The following is an 18,637-nucleotide window of genomic DNA, read 5'->3' as shown; positions in this document are numbered from 1 at the left end:
GGCAGCCACTTCCGGGTCGGGCGGGAGCACTTCCGGGGCGGCGGGGGCGATGGGGCGGCACTAGGCGACGGCGGGGGCTCGCCATGAGGTACAACGAGCGGGAGCTGCTCTCCCTGGCCCGGCAGCCCGCCGAGAAGGCGGCCGAGATCTTGATGCGGGTGCCCAAGAAGGGGAGCGGTAAGGGGGGGGCGCTGGGGGGAGGCGGGGGGCAGGCCTGGCCTGGCCTGGCTGGGAGGCGGGGCTGCAGGGGGACTGGGAGAGCTGGGCCTCCTGGGGGGCTGCGCTGGTGGTACTGGGGGATTAGGACTGGGAAAGTGAGGGCAGGAGCACGGCAGGACTGGGAGGGCTGGGCGGGGTTGGTGGGAGAACTGGCTGCGTGGGGTGGGCAGGACTGGGGTCAGACTGGGAGGACTGGGGTCAGACTGGGAGGACTGGGGTCAGACTGGGAGGACTGGGGTCAGACTGGGAGGACTGGGGTCAGACTGGGAGGACTGGGGTCAGACTGGGAGGACTGGGGTCAGACTGGGAGGACTGGGGTCAGACTGGGAGGACTGGGCTGTAGGGCTGGGGAGCACCAGGTGTGGCATCTAGTGTTGGGGGGAGGGGGCAGGGGTGGGGGGCCGGAGTAGGGGCACTGGTGGGGTGCAGCCGTGTTACAAATCTATTATTAGTTAGAATTAGCAACCGTATTTGATTATATTGAAATACATTTGATCTTACAGAGTTATTTCAATAGGAATATAGAATTATAAGAAATATTTTAGTGGAGTTTGTGTTTGCACAGCAACCGACAGCTACTGTGAAATCCTTTGTACAGCCCTGTACCACGGCTGAAAGAGTAGGTCAGAATCGCCTAGTAGGAGTGATTAGAGCCTAGATAACAGACTTAAGATTAAAGATGATTGGATACAGTATTTACGTATTTACGTAGGAGAATGCATTGAGATGTCAAAATGTAGAATTAATGAGAACTGGGGAGGGTAGACTGGAACAACCTGTAGTTACCTGCCAAGAAACAGTTACCTTAAGTAAAAGGTAATTCCAGCAGGGGGAGATTGGACCACCTACTCATGTACCACCTACCCAAATAGTACCCCAGACCCATTTCTAGATCTTTCTAATCTTTACTGCGCAGAATGAGACACGGGAGGAGAGTATGTTGATGATTTTGGGGAAATATTATGTTTATGCATAAATACTTAATGAATATGTATGAATAAGTTTTATATATGGTGTATGATTTTGAAGCTTGGTGTGCGTTGATTGTGAGGGGACTCACTCACGCACCTGGCCATCAATAAAGAAGTGTCTGCTTATCTGCATCACATTGGTGTCGATAAGTTCTTCATTCCGAGATCTCGGTAACATTTTTTGGCGACCCAGATGGGACCTCGCTGAAGGGGACCGGAGGAGTCGGGGACCTGATCGGTTCCAGCTGGCACCGAGGATTTCTCGGGGATACCCATCGATCCCCGATCCGTAAGGCTCTTCGCGACGTTCCCTGGATTTTGGTAAGACACTTCTTTTTTTGTAATTGTAGTAAGTGGGTTAGACTCCCACTGCATTTGTCTGCTTGTCAGACGTGGTGAAAGCTGCGCAGGGTTGGACTAAAGGATCCTTGTGGAAGTGGAAGCCTAGGTGTCTGCCCGTGAGTCATAAGCAGAAGTTATTGCAGGGTTGGACAACAGCGGAGACAAGAGAACCTGTATGCTATAGTGTTCTCTAAGGTAGCACCTCTAACAAGAAGTTAGAAGGGTATTTTTGTGTTACAGAATTGTTTACTTTTGATTGTGTATTGAGGAGAAATTAAGAAGTGTGTAATACTGTGTTATATACCTTTGTTTAAAGTAACGATTGTGGAAAAGTGTGAGCATGGCTGTAAGGATGATCAGAAAAAGTGGCCCATGAATGGGACACTGAATTATAACACTATTCTGCAGTTAATGCTGTTCTGTAAAAGGGAGGGGAAATGGAGTGAAATGCCATATGTGGATTTGTTCTTTTACTTAAGACAAAGAAAGGATTGGCAGGATGAATGTAAGCTAAATATTAGAGATAATTTTGTAATGGCTATATCTTCTGATAACAAGGAAGTGAAAAAATGTTGCTCAGCCTTTTGAGATTGGGAAGGACTGTTTGAAGAACAGAATTGCCTCTGAAATTGATGAAGGAACAGAATTAGATATATCCCCTCCTAGGAAAGGAATCGGGGTCGAGAATTAAGGGAACAGGAGCAGGTGGAGGAACCGGAGAGTAGTGGAATAGAGGATGTGGAGGAGAGACTGTCCAAGACTGTAATTCATACCCCCGTTTCCCGGAGAACTCTACAGCAGACACAAGCAATAGCTCCTGTGCGACAGGGAGTTGGTAACAATGGGCCAGTCTATGTGAAAGTGCCTTTTTCAGTTATGGATTTGATGGCATGGAAATGTTCAGCAGGAGATAGCCAAAGTAATGGTTTTAGATGATTGAAGGGGACCGGAGGGGAACCCAGCTGAGCCTCCGGTTATAATTAAGCTGGGAGAAAAAGAAGTTAAATTTTTAGTGGATACAGGAGCGACATTTTTGGTATTAAATACCTGTAAAGGAAAAATTGGAGCAAAACCAGCCAATATAATAGGAGCAACAGGGAAAGAAGAAAACAGGCCATTCCTGCAACCCCTGGATTTGAAATTTGGAAATAAGATAATTACACATGAATTCTTGTATGTACCAGAATGTCCGATACCCTTGTTAGGAAGGGATTTGTTATCCAAATTAAATGCACAAATTGTTTTTGAGGAAGGAGAACTTTTCTTGAAAACACCTGAGTCAAAAACGGGAGAAATCCTGATGATACAAGAAAAAGTAAAGGAGCAGGAAACCCCACCAGAGGTGGATTTGGCAGTGATCCCTACAGTATGGGAAGCAGCTACTCCTTGAGAACCGAAACTAGCAGAGCCTGTCAAAACAGACTTAAAGGAAGGTGCAGGGACAGTGAAAATTAAGCAATATCCAATCAAACCAGAAGTGAGACAGGAACTAAAGAAATTGATTGACAAACTTGTGGAGTATCAAATTTTGGAAGAATATGAATCCGAGTATAATACTCCTATTTTACCAGTGAGAAAACCTTCGGGTGACTATAGGCCGGTGCAAGACTTGAAAGCAGTAAATCAAATAGTTAAGGACATTTATCCTGTAGTAGCAAATCCTGATACGTTGTTAACAGCGTTAAAGGAGACTTATCAGTGGTTTACAGTGCTTGATTTGAAAGATGCTTTCTTTTGTATACCTCTGGAAAAGGGAAGCAAAAACTGTTTGCTTTTGAATGGGAAAATCCACAAACTGGGCGAAAGATGCAGTTAACATGGACAAGATTACCCCAAGGATTTAAAAACAGTCCAACCATTTTTGGAAACCAGCTGGCAAAGGAACTTGAGATCTGGAAACAGGACAAACCGCTACAGAAGAAAGGTTTACTTGTATACAGGTGACTATCGATCTCTTGAATTGCCTGGGACTAAATGGGTACAAGGTATCCAGGAAGAAAGCCCAAATAGCCCACCAGACTGTGGTATATCTGGGTTTTGCAATTCCAAAAGGACAACGACAGTTAGGAAAAGATCGTAAAGAAACCATTTGCAGTATACCTGAGCCGAGAAATATTCATGAACTCAGAGCCTTTTTGGGAATGACAGGGTGGTGTCGCCTTTGGATTATGAACTATGGGCTAATAGCTAAACCGTTGTATGAGGCTCAAAAGAATTCTCCCTTTGTATGGGACCCACAACAGCCAAGAGCTTTTGTAGAGTTAAAACGTGCCTTAATGTGTCTGTGCCTGCTTTGGGACTCCTGGGTTTAACCAAAGATTTTCAGTTGTTTGTTCATGAAAGGCAACACCTTGCACTGGGGGTATTAACTCAGAAGATAGGAAGCTGGAAACGACCAGTCAGGTACTTCTCCAAACATTTATCATCAAAAGGAAGTTTTACAATTATTGCAAGCAGTTCAGAGACCAGGTCAAGTAGCAATCACGCACTGTAAGGCACATCGAATCGGGAATACAAAAATAATTGCTGGAAATAATTTGGCTGACAAAACGGCAAGAAAGGTAGCAAAGGAACAAGCATTACAGATGGCAGTAATTCCTCCTAAAACAGTAACCCTTCCCAGGGAAAAAACAAGATATTCAGAAGATGACAAATTAGGTCAGTTACTAAATGCTAAGAAAAACCTAGCTGGATGGTGGATAACTCCTAATGGACAAGTGGTAATTCCACCTCTTCCACGGGTTGTTCCAGTCTACCCTCCCCAGTTCCCATTAATTCTACATTTTGACATCTCAATGCATTCTCCTACGTAAGTACTGTATCCAATCGTCTTTAATCTCAAGTCTGTTATCTAAGTTCTAATCATTCCTACTAGGTGATTCTGACCTACTCTTTCAGCCGTGGTACAGGGCTGTACAAAGGATTTCATAGTAGCTGTCAGTTGTTGTGCAAACACAAACTCCACTAAAATATTTCTTATAATTCTATATTCCTATTGAAATAACCCTATAAGATCAAATATATTTCAATATAATCAAATATGGCTGCTAATTCTAACTAATAATGAATCTGTAACATTTTCCCGCTTTGAAAGCGTTGAAAATTATTTCAATACTTTCACATTATTTACATAGCATTTGTTTCAGCATATTTTGGTGGTGGATTGTATTCTGGTGCCATAATCAGTACTTCTCTCATGATCATGCGATTAACTGCAATTCTGTTGGTAAATTGTTTCTTCAGACAGGCATATAGCAGCATGATCATCAGAAAGACAGTCAGTAACAGAAACAAAGTTTTGATTATGGACTGTATCAAAGAGCTTAGAGTCCATCCTAAAAATATTTCCTAGCTAATCTTCTGACATATTTTCTCGAATTGATTCTGTTTCCTTTCCATTTTTACCCAGTAACTCCAGATCATGTTCCACATCTCGGGTGACATTTGGAATGTGAATACAGCAGTAGTCCAGTTTATCTTTGAGTATCCGCATACCCCATGCTCTTTAAGTAAAAGCATATCTAATGCCATTCTGTTTTGTAAGGTCATCCTGGGAGTCACATGTAACTGTATATTCAATTCCTTAAACCCTTTCTTGGTGATGTTTGCTAACTTGTCTACTTGACCTGTTCACTGATAAAGCCATTCTCTATTTCTATATGATGCTATAGGATTCAAAAGTGATTCAAGAGCCCAGACAATTTTTACTCTGGTTGATGGTTCATTCCAAGTATCACCACTCATTTTAATTTCAAACTTTCCAAGGGTCCTTTAAATGGTGATCTTTTCCAAATCGGACACAATGCTGGCATGCCTGAAGTAATTTGTTTCACCTTACCATCTAATGGTAAATGAGTTGTCCAGGTTCCGTCACTTAATGCCCAAACTAAATGTCCTGGACTTTGAATAGTAGATTTTCTGCAACTAAACAGAGTTCCTCTTCTGGGTGTAAAGGCGCTGGTTAAATTGAGAGTATTTTTAAGACCTCAGCAAAACCAACCATATTTTAGAGCAGCTGCCAAAGGAGGAATTCTTTGAATTATTAATTCTGCATTGCTGCAATCATACACCTTTTCACATTTCCACCATGGCACTATTTTATTCTCCTTCTCTGTTGATGAAGTTGCTTTATCATTGACTGAGGGTAAAACTGCAGAAGCTTTTCCTTCCCAGGTGAAACACCAAGGAGTTCTGGCCAGGTACTGGAATTGAGAAAATATGGCCATGGACCATATTGAGTCCCATTGTTCTGCTGATTGCATACCTTGGCCAGTTTTGGTACACTTCCATTCCATGATATTTTGCTCACATTGGTTTTAAGTTGTTCGTCATATGAACACCATCCTAACTGGGGATTTGGACCCCCAGGAAGAAGAACTCGAGCTATGGCACTAGGTCGGGATCCTGTTATAAAACCATAATTCAGTAGTTTTACAATCTGTTTCTTTACCTGGCAACTTCCACTGTTTTCTGATAACCTGTACTTGTTCATTGAGTCACTGGCCTTTCTTCACAGTAAGTGGTCTCGGTTTTGTGTTCCAGATTGGTCAGATTCATAGTTTAAATTCCCCATGGAATAGATTCACCTACTGCCCTCGGTATTGGTAAACAAGCAGTAATCTTCGTAACATTTTGCAAATTGGCAAATCCTTTAATCAATCCTAACATCAAATTTTCCTCAAACATCTGTTTGGGAATGTTAATCACTTGTTCTGTTTCTAATTGTCTTTTGTTCCTATCCACCAAGTCAGCCCATGATCCTACCAGCACTACTTTCCAGCATAAAATCCAAAGAACTATCAAAAGCTGATACGATAAATTAGACATGTTTCAGAGTCTGTTTTAAAGTTTCTGGACCACAGTTAACAATCTTCCACGGAGTAGGTGCTTTCTTCACCCAAGTATAATGCATCCAAGCGTCTGATTCTGCAATCTTGATAGCTGTAAAAGTGGTTAACAGGATCTGGAAAGGTCCCCTCCAGCGCTCCTGCAAAGGTTCGGAGGTCCACGTCTTCACATAGACATAGTCTCCTGGTTGAAAGTCATGCACTGAGTTTTCCAGGGATAAAGGTCTATTCCAAATTACTGCACTCTGAATCGCAGCCAAAGTTTTCTCTAGAGAAAGCAAATAGTTATACACATCTTGCTTTCCTTTTACATGCATGTTTGGATTTGGTTCTGGAGACTCATATGACTTTCCATATAATAATTATTAAGGACTGACTGAGGGTCCGCTCTTTGGCTAATTCACTCCACTCCAATTCATAATAATGCCAAAAGAAGCGCTTAGGGACATTTTAGATTAGTTTCTTGACAAATTTTACTTACTTGTCTTTTTAAAGTCTGATTCATCCTTTCTACCTTTCCACTAGATTGTGGCCTCCAGGACGCCTGTAAATCCCAAGTAATACCCAATATTTTGCGAATACTTTGGACTATTTCGGCAACAAAGTGTGGACCTCTGTCAGAAGAAATTCCAATAGGAACTCCAAATCTTGGAATTATTTCTTTTAGTAACCACTTCACCACTACTTTTGCTTGTGTGGTGCGACAGGGAAGGGCTTCTGGCCATCCTGTGAAAGTATCAACCCCCACCAAGATGTACCGGTACCCATTTTGTCTAGGTAACTCTCAGAAATCTACTTGCCAATAATCTCCAGGTTCTGTGCCAGATTTTAACGTACCTAGTTGGACTCTTTTCTTAATCACTGGGTTGTTTTTCAAACATACTTCACAATTTGCAGTTATCATTTTGGCTAATCCTAACATTTTAACTGATACTACTTGTTTCCGTAAAGAAGCTACTAAGGCTTCTGATTCCCAGTGATATTCCTGATGTCTTGTTTAGATTACTTCTCTCATCGGAAGAGGTGGAATTACTACTTGTCCATTAGGAGTTTCATCTTCTTCTGAATATCTTGTTTTTTCCCTGGGAAGGGTTACTGTTTTAGGAGGAATTACTGCCATCTGTAATGCTTGTTCCTTTGCTACCTTTCTTGCCGTTTTGTCAGCCAAATTATTTCCAGCAATTATTTTTGTATTCCCGATTCGATGTGCCTTACAGTGCGTGATTGCTACTTGACCTGGTCTCTGAACTGCTTGCAATAATTGTAAAACTTCCTTTTGATGATAAATGTTTGGAGAAGTACCTGACTGGTCGTTTCCAGCTTCCTATCTTCTGAGTTAACACCCCCAGTGCAAGGTGTTGCCTTTCATGAACAAACAACTGAAAATCTTTGGTTAAACCCAGGAGTCCCAAAGCAGGCACAGACACATTAAGGCACGTTTTAACTCTACAAAAGCTCTTGGCTGTTGTGGGTCCCATACAAAGGGAGAATTCTTTTGAGCCTCATACAACGGTTTAGCTATTAGCCCATAGTTCATAATCCAAAGGCGACACCACCCTGTCATTCCCAAAAAGGCTCTGAGTTCATGAATATTTCTCGGCTCAGGTATACTGCAAATGGTTTCTTTACGATCTTTTCCTAACTGTCGTTGTCCTTTTGGAATTGCAAAACCCAGATATACCACAGTCTGGTGGGCTATTTGGGCTTTCTTCCTGGATACCTTGTACCCATTTAGTCCCAGGCAATTCAAGAGATCGATAGTCACCTGTATACAAGTAAACCTTTCTTCTGTAGCGGTTTGTCCTGTTTCCAGATCTCAAGTTCCTTTGCCAGCTGGTTTCCAAAAATGGTTGGACTGTTTTTAAATCCTTGGGGTAATCTTGTCCATGTTAACTGCATCTTTCGCCCAGTTTGTGGATTTTCCCATTCAAAAGCAAACAGTTTTTGCTTCCCTTTTCCAGAGGTATACAAAAGAAAGCATCTTTCAAATCAAGCACTGTAAACCACTGATAAGTCTCCTTTAACGCTGTTAACAACGTATCAGGATTTGCTACTACAGGATAAATGTCCTTAACTATTTGATTTACTGCTTTCAAGTCTTGCACCGGCCTATAGTCACCCGAAGGTTTTCTCACTGGTAAAATAGGAGTATTATACTCGGATTCATATTCTTCCAAAATTTGATACTCCACAAGTTTGTCAATCAATTTCTTTAGTTCCTGTCTCACTTCTGGTTTGATTGGATATTGCTTAATTTTCACTGTCCCTGCACCTTCCTTTAAGTCTGTTTTGACAGGCTCTGCTAGTTTCGGTTCTCAAGGAGTAGCTGCTTCCCATACTGTAGGGATCACTGCCAAATCCACCTCTGGTGGGGTTTCCTGCTCCTTTACTTTTTCTTGTATCATCAGGATTTCTCCCGTTTTTGACTCAGGTGTTTTCAAGAAAAGTTCTCCTTCCTCAAAAACAATTTGTGCATTTAATTTGGATAACAAATCCCTTCCTAACAAGGGTATCGGACATTCTGGTACATACAAGAATTCATGTGTAATTATCTTATTTCCAAATTTCAAATCCAGGGGTTGCAGGAATGGCCTGTTTTCTTCTTTCCCTGTTGCTCCTATTATATTGGCTGGTTTTGCTCCAATTTTTCCTTTACAGGTATTTAATACCAAAAATGTCGCTCCTGTATCCACTAAAAATTTAACTTCTTTTTCTCCCAGCTTAATTATAACCGGAGGCTCAGCTGGGTTCCCCTCCGGTCCCCTTCAATCATCTAAAACCATTACTTTGGCTATCTCCTGCTGAACATTCCTATTCTTAGGACAATCTTTTTTCCAATGCCCTTCCGCTCTACGCAAGGCACACTGATTTATTCCTAAGAACAAATCCACATACGGCATTTCACTCCATTTCCCCTCCCTTTTACAGAACAGCATTAACTGCAGAATAGTGTTATAATTCAGTGTCCTATTCATGGGCCACTTTTCCTGATCTTCCAATGTATACAGAGGCCACCAATGATTACAATACAAAGCTCCACTAAAATGTTTCTTATAATTTTATATTCCTATTGAAATAACTCTATAAGATCAAATGTGTTTCAATATAATCAAATGTGGTTGCTAATTCTAACTAATAATGTAATTATTAGTTACAATATTTGTAACAAGCCCAGGGGAAGGAGCGTTTGGGCAGCTCATTGCCTGACCCCAGGTCTCTTCCCCGCCGCCACAGCTTTGCCCCTCAGAGGTGACATCCGTGCTGGCAGCCCCGGGGCTCCCCCCACATGCGTATCGCTCGCTGGGCCCAGCCGGCCATGTCGGCTGCATCATCCACCTGCCAGTGCCGCGGTGCCCTGGGCTCTGCCTGCCCAGAAGCCACCCGAGAAGCGGCCAAATGACTTTTCAGCCTGTGGCAGCAGCGGGCTGGGGGGCTCTGGGAGCAAAAGTCTGAACTGAACCGGAGCTTCCCTGTAGGGGTGGTTGAATCGGCGTCGTGCTGGGGGGTGGCCAGGGCTCCCCTCTGCCCCCCTCCATGCCGGCCAGCTTGGCCCTTCCACACCCTCAATGCTCTTTTTTTCTTTACAGTGTTAAAGAAACGCCTGGTGAAGCTTGTTGTCAACTTTCTCTTCTACTTCCGGACAGACGAAGCAGAGGTACGGAACCTGCTCTGGTGGTCGTGCTGGTTGTTTTCCTCCCTCTCTGTCTTTTTCTGTGCATTGATGGTGGCGCCTTTGTAAAGTGGTAACAGGCTGCCAGAGTCAGGACCGCGCACCCACTTTCCCTCTTCCATCAACTCAGTGGACACTCATAGCAGGGAGAAGCAGCGCTGCCCTCTTAACACACCCGGGTGCTTCTCCACTGAGCTTGGAACAAACCTTTTAAACACAACCTCAGAACTGCAAAGGGTGAAGACTGTGACTTTTTTTTTTGATCATGCCAAACTGTGAGGGGAAGCTTATCTTTTGCTCTCCCAGGAAGAGAATTAGCAGCGTTTCTTCTTTTTTATTACATGAATGTTACTTGCACCCAATGCACGCTGTTACTGGGAAGCTTTTGTGGCCATACCCTGCCAGTGTGGTTATTTTGGGCATGCAGAAGTCCTGCTCGGGGCTAGAAAAAAAAGAAGTGATGGACAGGACCTTTGGGTTCTGTTTCTGGCTTTGCCACTACTGAGATCTGCTCGTTTTTAACGAAGCCTGTGATAACTTGTTGGTAAAGAATCTCTTCTTAGGAAATTAGTGTAAAAGCAATCTTAGTAATATGTCTGAAGAAAGGTGCTGTGTGCATGCTGGTGCTGCAAACAAAGGAACCAGAAAGCTTTTAGTGGTGTTTTTAGATTTAGTCCATCATAAATATTTTACCCTGATAATGGCCAAGCTCCTGTTTTCAGAAAACCCCTTTTCTCCCTTCTGCCAGACTGCAGGCGCTAATCGCTGCTTTGCTAGAGCCGCAGCTGCAGTTCTCAGGGGGTCCAAGGTGCTGAGCAGTTGCCCCGGCACGTGTCTGTGTGCAGGCTGGGCTGGGGCTCCCCCCCAGCGTGGGCCGAGGTCCTGAGGACACGGCGCGGTGCCTTCGCTGCTGCCCAGGGCTGCTCTGCTCTCTCCTTTTCTGGTGTTTTTTTGTAAGCACTCACATGTGTGTTCTGATGGAGGGGAGAGGATGTTCTGAAACGTATCAGAAATAGTTCAGCAGGTAGGTGGAGGGTGTGCGGATGTAAAGCCGTTGTGCCAAAAATAGGTGGTAAACCAGGATTTTCAGTATCTTCCCTGCTGCCTTATTGGCCTCTCTCATTTTGTTTAGCTTGGACAAAAGAATTTGCTTGTGCGTTGCTTTTGTGATATCACCGGTTGGTTCTCGTGTCCTTGCTCAGTGTGCACTGGCGAACAAACAGTGCCTGCCTACCGCCTGTCTGCTTATCCTGAGCTGTTCTAGTCTGTCACCACGCTGTTCTCAACCTCTTGCAAAGCTTCAGGACTGCCCTTGCCGAGTCTGGTGTGAGTTGTTCTGCGTGTCATGTTAAATATTTCATCTTCGTTTGATTTACTGAGCGAGGAAGTAAACAACTGGGCTGCCTTTGCATCACAGAAACGAATGCGAAAGCCCAGGCTGAATCTGAGCAAGTAGAAATGAACGTGTGCAAAGCGTTACAGGTAAGACAGTGAAGCACGTCAGTGGACACAAAAAGGTCGATTAAAAGAACATGGAACATTCCTGCAATTAGACTGAATTTTAAGTAGCGCCAGGTTATGAAACTTGCTTAAAAGCCACCAGGCAAACCCCTGGGTTCAGAGCGCTGCCGCACCGGTAGACAATGTTGGTTAAATTCTCTCACTGGGTCTTTTCCAGCCCATTGGAGCTCTGCTGCTGGAGCACTGCAGGATCACCAAAGAGGAGGACAACGTCTTCTCCATCAGTGAGTTCTGCCTGTGCTTTCCCTGTGCGTTTCCTGCACGGCAAATAGCGCTACGTGAAAGGAAATGTTTTGCTCCTTAGTTCCTGCTTTCCCCTATGCTAACAGTGAGGTGGGTCAGGGCTGCCGAGCCCTCCTGCCCCTCGAGGGCGGGGGGGGGGGGTGTCAGGGCTGCCGAGCCCTTCCCCTCAGCTGCCAGCTGTTACTCTGCCGAGCCCCATCCCGAGCCCAGCGGTATTCCATTGCTGGCTGGAACAGCCTGTGGGATTTGCACAGTTGCACGCGAGGAGGGAAGCAGCAATGACAGAGAGACCACAGCTCAGGGCTTGTGGAAATCCCTCTCTGGGAGGGTTTGGTATCAACAGATTGCTGCTTCTGTGCTAGTGCATTTTATCAAAAAAAAAAAAAAACAAAACAACAAACCCGAGCCTCAGATAAACCATCTGTCGGGCTAATCTAGCACCAGCCCTCCCGGCACACTGTTTGTCCTTGTGTTGATAGCCCTGGCTCCAGCTGGCTCATGGTGTGTCGTCCTTTGTAAGCAGCCTTTCATCCAACAACTAATCATTGTGTGAGAGGTATGTGGCAAAAATAACAGGATGTTTCTCCAAGGCCATCCCCGTATCTTTTGGCCTGGCTGTTGGGCACAGCTGCTTTCCTGTGCAGAGCCTCGGCTCCTCCTTTAGCCGGGAGAGGTGGTGTTCTCCCTGTCTCCAAAGGACCCTCAAAGAGCCTGAACATACCAATCTCTCGAAGCACCACACCTCGAATTTCTGGGGCTTTAGGACTGTTGGGAGCTCTGGTGAATGAGGATTCCTGAGAAAATTGTTAAAAGCAACGGCAGTTGGTGGCAAGTTGTGTCCTGCATGGCAGCCTTGAGGGGTTTGGTGCTGTCTGACCCAGTTATTTCGCAGCAGCAGCCTAGATCTCTGTGGACTGTGCACTAAAGAGCAGCGCTCCAGGGACAGTGTAATTAATTAGATGTCCTGATTCTGTCTTGGTAAAGAACTGGAGTTGCATGGGGACTTGCTTTCCACGGTGCCCAGTACCAAACTCCCAAAAGCCTTGAGCAAAGACAGGTCAGTGCTTTCTCCGAGTGCGTTTTAACTCCTCTGATGGCTGCCCTCTGCCTATAGCAAAATCCCTTCCTTGGGGCCGTTTTCAACTTTGATTAGGAAATCTCTGGTGAGAGTTTGCAAGGAAGCTCAGGGAGTTTTGGTCCCGAATCTCGCCGTGTTGGCCCAGTCCAGTTCCAGGTCATTTTGAGAAGTTGCTCTTTCTGAAGTCGTTGGCTGCTCCAGGCTGGCAGGCAGTTGCTCGGGGCCAGCCAGGAGCCACCCCGGGTGGAGGGGACAGAGGTGGGGGTGACCAGCTTGGTCAGGGATTGTCTCAGTCAAACAAAGACGCTAACTGTGGCCTGGCAGCTGGGGGGGCTGGGGGGGAGGCAGTGGAGCGCAGGCAGCTCTGCTGGGACCTCCCTTAAGCCTTTTCCTTGTCCCTGGCAGGTTTCGTTGAGGAGCCGGAGAGGAAATACTGCTTTGAATGTGACAGCGAGGAGCAGTGTCAGGAGTGGATCGAGGCACTCAAGCGAGCCAGGTAAGCTGTGCTGCTGGTGCGAGGTCTGCTTTGTGCAGTCTGTGCCGCTTATTTTCTGGGATCAGCTTGTGGTGAACCCAGGGAGGAGAGCGGTCACCTCCTCTCAAGCAAGCTTCCCTTCAGCTCTAAATAGCATCTGAAACTTCTCCACATCCTTTTCTGCTAAGCCTGCTGCACGGTCCGTTCCTGTCTTACAGCTACGAGTTCATGAGGAGGAGCTTGATTTTCTACCGGAATGAGATCCAGAAAATGACAGGGAAGGTGAGTCCCTCGATGTCGGCTTGTCCAGTGGTGACCGATGGGTTTGGGCTGGAGCAGGGGCTGGGGTGCTCGGGTGCTGCTGCCAGCTGCCCTGCGCAAGGCTCTTTGCCACCATCTGTGTGAAAGATCCCGCAGTGAGGCAGCTCCTGACGCTGTGGTCTCCACGGCCAGACCCGAGAGTTCCCCTGCCGAGCAGCCTGTGTTGTCGTACTCAGCGCTGACCCTCGTGCGTGCGCTCCTCCCGTGGCGGAGTGGCCCGAGGTTTGTAGCTGGACAGGGCTGGTCCAGACTCCCAGCAGCTCCCTGGAAGAGCTCGCAGGCAGGCCTGGCCAGCTCGGAGCGATGCGGCGCACACCCTGCCAGGCTCCCTGGAGCATCCCTGCCCGAGGTGGCTGCAGCTCTCCTGTGCCAGCGTGGCCGGAATGCAGCCCATAACCTTGGGTATCTGCTGCATCCTCCCTGAGGGCTGCTTGACTTGCTGTACCAGAAACAGCAGCTGGGGGCTGAGCCGGGGTAAATCCGGCACATGATGGGGATCGGGGTAAATCCGGCACATGATGGGGATCGGCACCCAGCCCCAGCCCACAGGCTGGTTGAGGGAGGGTCCCACCGGCCCCCCATCTCACTGGCGCCTTCACTGTGCTCTTGCCGCAGGACCCCCTGGAGCAGTACGGGATCTCTGAGGAAGCGCGCTTCCAGCTGGGAACACGCAAGCAGTAAATCCCTCGCCTGGGCTGACCGAGCTTCTGGCCCCAGGCTCACCCCGGAGGGTCACCCCCAAGCCCCCCCCCCCACCCCGGGGAAGAACAGCAGCAGTTCCCCACAGCAGTGACCAAGTGACTTTTTAATTTATTAGCCAAATAATTTTGTATGATTTTTTTTTTTTAAAGGGATTTCATTGCACATTCCCACTTGCCCCAGCTGTGGAGGCAGCCAGTCGGAACCGCTGCTGACACAGCAGGCGTGGAACCACCCTGGCTCCCAGGGAGAGCAGAGGAGGGGGCAGTGCAGAGCTCCCGCAGCTCTAGCCCTCCTCTTCCTCCCTGTCCCTCCTGCAGGAGCTATGCAGCCATTCCTGCTCAGGATCTTCCCAAGGGAGCCATGGAGGGTTGGTTGTTCATCCCCTTGCTGTAAGAGGATGCTCCCACCGTTTCAGGGCTGTGCGTGCAGGGTTAACCCTGTCACGCCCTCCTCTGTTCATCACAAAGCCATTTTGGTTGCCCAAACCCAGAGCCTGATGGCCAAGCTGTGAGCCAGGAGGAGTGGGAAGCCTTCCATTAACGCGGGGGGGCTCAGCACGGGGCCAGCTGATGGGGGACACCCACTGCCCTGTGTTGTGTCCACTGGCGCCTGCCTCTGGGGGTTGTTTTCTTCCTTTCCCTTCTTGGAGCAGGCGGTGCTAATTCCTAGAGGCTTGGTGAAGCTGCAGAGCATTAGAGCGCTGTCACAAACATGTTAGACAAAGCTGCAAAGCACAAGGGAGCTGAGAGAGGGCTGAGAGATCCTGCCTCCCCACTGCCGTGCCGGGGGCTGGGCCAAGCTGTGCAGTTATTCCGGCTTCCCAGAGGAAAGCCAGATGGAAGGTTTGTAAAGAGGGAACTGCTCCACGTTGGCTGGATGTTTGAGCTTCAGGGGCTGCAGAAGTTAAACCCAGGGAGCTGTGACAGCCGGGCCTAAACCCTTCGTTCCCTGAGCTGCAGCTTTTCTCCCCTTTGGGAGTATTCAAAGGGAAGGACCAGAAAACTGTGTGCCAAGGTCAGAGCTGCCAGGGAAGCTGGGCTGCCTTCCCCACGGCTGCCGTAACCTCGGGAGAAGCGTTGGGGACAGTGTCTTTCCTCAAGGCTCTGCAAAAACTGCCCAGCGATGAGGGACAGAAGGACGCTCCCCCCACCCGCACCCAGGGCTTCAGGAGACCCAGTTCCCTGACCCCTGCAGCTCCCCTGGAACTAGACCAGGAAAAGCTCCAGGAAAGGCCCCAGGTGATGCTGTCAGGCGGCTGATGACAGAAGGAACTTGACTTGCCACTGGGGCAGGTACATGCAGCAGGAAGGCTTGGCCTGAGCGGGGGGGGGGGGGGGGGGGGGGGGGGGGGGGGGGGTGTGGCCCCCAGCTTTGTTCCTGCTAGCTGGCGGGGGGGCTGCGCCGCTCCCAGCGGGCGGTAAGTGAGGTGGGGCAGAGCCTGCTCCATACCTGGCTTTGAAGGGAAGCGTGAGGTCTCTTCCTCTTCGGCTGGGAATTAATGCCGGAATGAGAGCCCGTATTGCAAGCTTCAGTGGCCTGGCCTCCCCTCTTGACCTCCTGCTGCTGGGTACCAGGAGTGCGGCAGATGTCACTGATGCTTCATGTTTAATCTCAAAGCCAAGATTTTTTTCCTTTCCCTCCCCAAACACTCCCTTTCCCTTCAGTTGTTCCAGGTGCTTGCTCCAGAAATTACCAAAATAAGCAGAGGGGCAGCTGTCCTGTGTAGGGAGCCGAGGGCAGGGCGGGGGGAAGCAGAAAACCCGGCGGTTTTGAAGACAGATGGCAACTGGTGGAAGCTGCAAGGAGGGATTAAAATCAGGAACACACAAGAGCTTGAGCTTTAGAGAATTAGTGTCCTCAGATGACTTTCAAGTGCATTTTAATCCTCCCAAGCCTGCTCTGCTTTACCTCAGTGCCAGGGCATGGTCCTGACACGCTGGTGGGGTGCGCAGCAGCTTTTACTTACTGTGAAAAAGGGACTTTGGTCACTCAAGAGAGGATGGATGGACGCACGGGGCTTGGCAGCCACTCTTTCCTCTTCACAGCGCGAGCTGAGCTGGGCAGCCGCAGGTCCCCACGGCAGGTCCCGCTGCACTGTGGCTTCAGCCCTGGCTTGTCTGCGGCCAACACGTCCCCCAGTGCTGCCAGCCAGTTCCAGGGGCAGAACGGCCACGTCCAAACCCGGCTCCCCAGGGTGCAGCATTAGGGATTCTTCAATATGCAAAGTCAGCCGGGATAGGAACAAAACTCTGGGAATGTGGCAGATGCTGGGTCACTCCTAGCAAGGTTCTGGTGCTGCGGCGAGGCGCTCGTGCCTGCTGGCCACCACCGGTAGCCAGCAAAGGGTTCTCAGCCCCGTGCCTTCCCAGATGTGCTCTTCCCAGATGTGCTCGCATCCTCTCCTAGAGGTAGAGCTGACACCCACTTCTTCTTCACTGTACGTCAAATGGGCATTTTATCCAGGTGTTACGGGGAACAGTTGGGTGAGCAAGAGAGAATCCCAACACTTATTTAAGAGGCGACAATGGCATTTCTTAACTGAATGTAAGACAAATGCTGTGAAGAGTTACGGGGCCAGCGGCAGGCCCGGTAACTCGGTTAGATCAACTTCTAGAGTAGCATTAGGACACTGGGTTTGGTTTCAGGAGTAAGGGAAGACGGTACTTTGAGACCTGCATCAACTGCTGGTGATTTATAAATAATTGTTCATTTTTCACACTCCGGTCACTGTGCTTTTTGTATTTCAGTGCCCTGTTGCAGCGAGTGCTGCGTACAGGCTCCCTGAAAGCATACTGAAGCCATTTCTCTTTTATACAGTGAACATTTCCAATAAAAACTTGTTTTAATCTTGGTGGCAGTCAGAGCTGTTCTAAGAAACCAGAGCCTTGGCTGAGGAGGGGCGGCTGCACCCAGCGCCATCGGTCCTATGAGGAGGAGCGGTGTGGGGAAGGCAGGCGGCTGCCCACAGCCCTGCAGTGGGATTTTATTGAGAGGCTTTTTGCTAACGGCAGTGGCTCGAGTGAGGGACGTGCTCAGGGAGAGGAGCTGCCAGAACCTGCCTAGAGCCACGCAAGCCCGCGGTGAAGCAGCGCCTTCACCCTGTTTTAAGACTCTTAGGGTGAACGAGCTTGGGAAGCGTTACAGCCACCGCTTCCAAAGTTTAAACACGTCGCCTGGCTGCGTTCAGTTTTATTATACCAGTGAGGTTACTGGCAAAAAGGGTCAATGGGGAATGCCACCAGGGCTCATAAAAAGCCCAAGAATTTAACTGCCCTCAGCATTCCCAGGGCTAAAAGTGGGGAGGGGGGAGAGCAGGGGGGGGTGTCTCTCCCTGCCTGCGCCCACCGGTGCCACCAGGCAAAGCCATGCCCCAGAGCAGCTCGTTCCCATGGCAGCTGAAGCAGTGAAACGCCACAACAGTACGGTGTATTAAAATACATACACTTTAATATAAAGACAAAACTTCAAAGCATTGTTTCAATTACAAATCAAGGTAAAGACACAAGAAATTAAGTGGAAGGGAGGGGAGAAAAAACTAACTCTTACATTGTGGAGAATTAGAAAGGCAGGGTGGAAATATATATATTATACATACATATATACACACCAGAAGAATTCACGCTACTTCTATGGAAGAATGAAAGGAATGACAGGACAACTTACCAGTATAAAAAAAAAAAACCAACAAAACAAAACAAAAAAACAACAAAAAAAAGATAAATTAGGGGAAGTTTGAATTTTAAATAATTCAGTTTAATAGGCTAAATTATATAAACTAATTCCTATTCACTAGGAAACATCCCATATCACTGTTCTAAGAAAATGGGTTTTTTAAAAAATCCATTGAAAAATGGATTTTTATTAGTAGTTAAAAGTTTACTAATCAATTCCTGAGCAACAGCAACCTCATAATCTACTGCTTTCCCCATCCAAGTCCCACTCAGCGAGGGCAGGCTCTCACTCCTAAGAAGTTTAAGTAGAACAGAGACCTAAGAAGTTGGGTTTTAATTTGAAATTGATCACTTCAAAGATTAATAGGTTAAAAAAGCCAAGCAGGATGGATCAACCCATTCCACCTTTTCATCATTAACTCCAGAAACAAGACCTTCCTAAAGAATAATTTGACCGCACCAGAAAAGCAACCAGATGTACCTTGAAAAAAACCAAAGGATCACAAACTTGAGAACTTCAGGGTTAGCACTGTAAAAATTTAAGATGCGATTTTGTTTTTTAAACTAGAAAACCAAA

The 18,637-nt window shown here is 47.4% G+C and overlaps 2 protein-coding genes across 3 annotated transcripts in view; one reads left to right on the top strand and one right to left on the bottom strand.

Moving 5' to 3' along the window:
* The first annotated feature begins 27 nt into the window (after positions 1-27).
* Positions 28-17,240, top strand: PLEKHJ1 (pleckstrin homology domain containing J1). 2 transcript variants are annotated; one of them, XM_037384617.1, is made up of 6 exons: positions 28-177; positions 9,967-10,034; positions 11,728-11,794; positions 13,297-13,387; positions 13,585-13,648; positions 14,303-17,240. In XM_037384617.1, the coding sequence occupies exons 1-6, from the start codon at positions 84-86 to the stop codon at positions 14,366-14,368; spliced, it is 450 nt and encodes a 149-aa protein (XP_037240514.1). In that variant the 5' UTR covers positions 28-83; the 3' UTR covers positions 14,369-17,240. The 2 variants fall into 2 exon arrangements, with proteins under 2 accessions (XP_037240514.1, XP_037240513.1); XM_037384616.1 differs by having other exon boundaries at positions 13,555-13,648.
* Positions 17,241-17,809: 569 nt separating this feature from the next.
* Positions 17,810-18,637, bottom strand: part of DOT1L (DOT1 like histone lysine methyltransferase) — a 76,627-nt gene continuing 75,799 nt past the window's right edge. The window contains exon 28 of the mRNA XM_037384373.1: positions 17,810-18,047. Within this exon, the coding sequence (XP_037240270.1) occupies positions 17,947-18,047 (101 nt within the window). The 3' untranslated portion in view covers positions 17,810-17,946. The remainder of the gene's footprint in view (positions 18,048-18,637) is intronic.

This window comes from Falco rusticolus, chromosome 4, assembly GCF_015220075.1.
Source record: "Falco rusticolus isolate bFalRus1 chromosome 4, bFalRus1.pri, whole genome shotgun sequence".
Lineage (NCBI taxonomy): Eukaryota > Metazoa > Chordata > Aves > Falconiformes > Falconidae > Falco > Falco rusticolus.
Note: the sequence above shows the minus strand (reverse complement) of the source record. Positions and strands in the feature narration are given on the sequence as shown.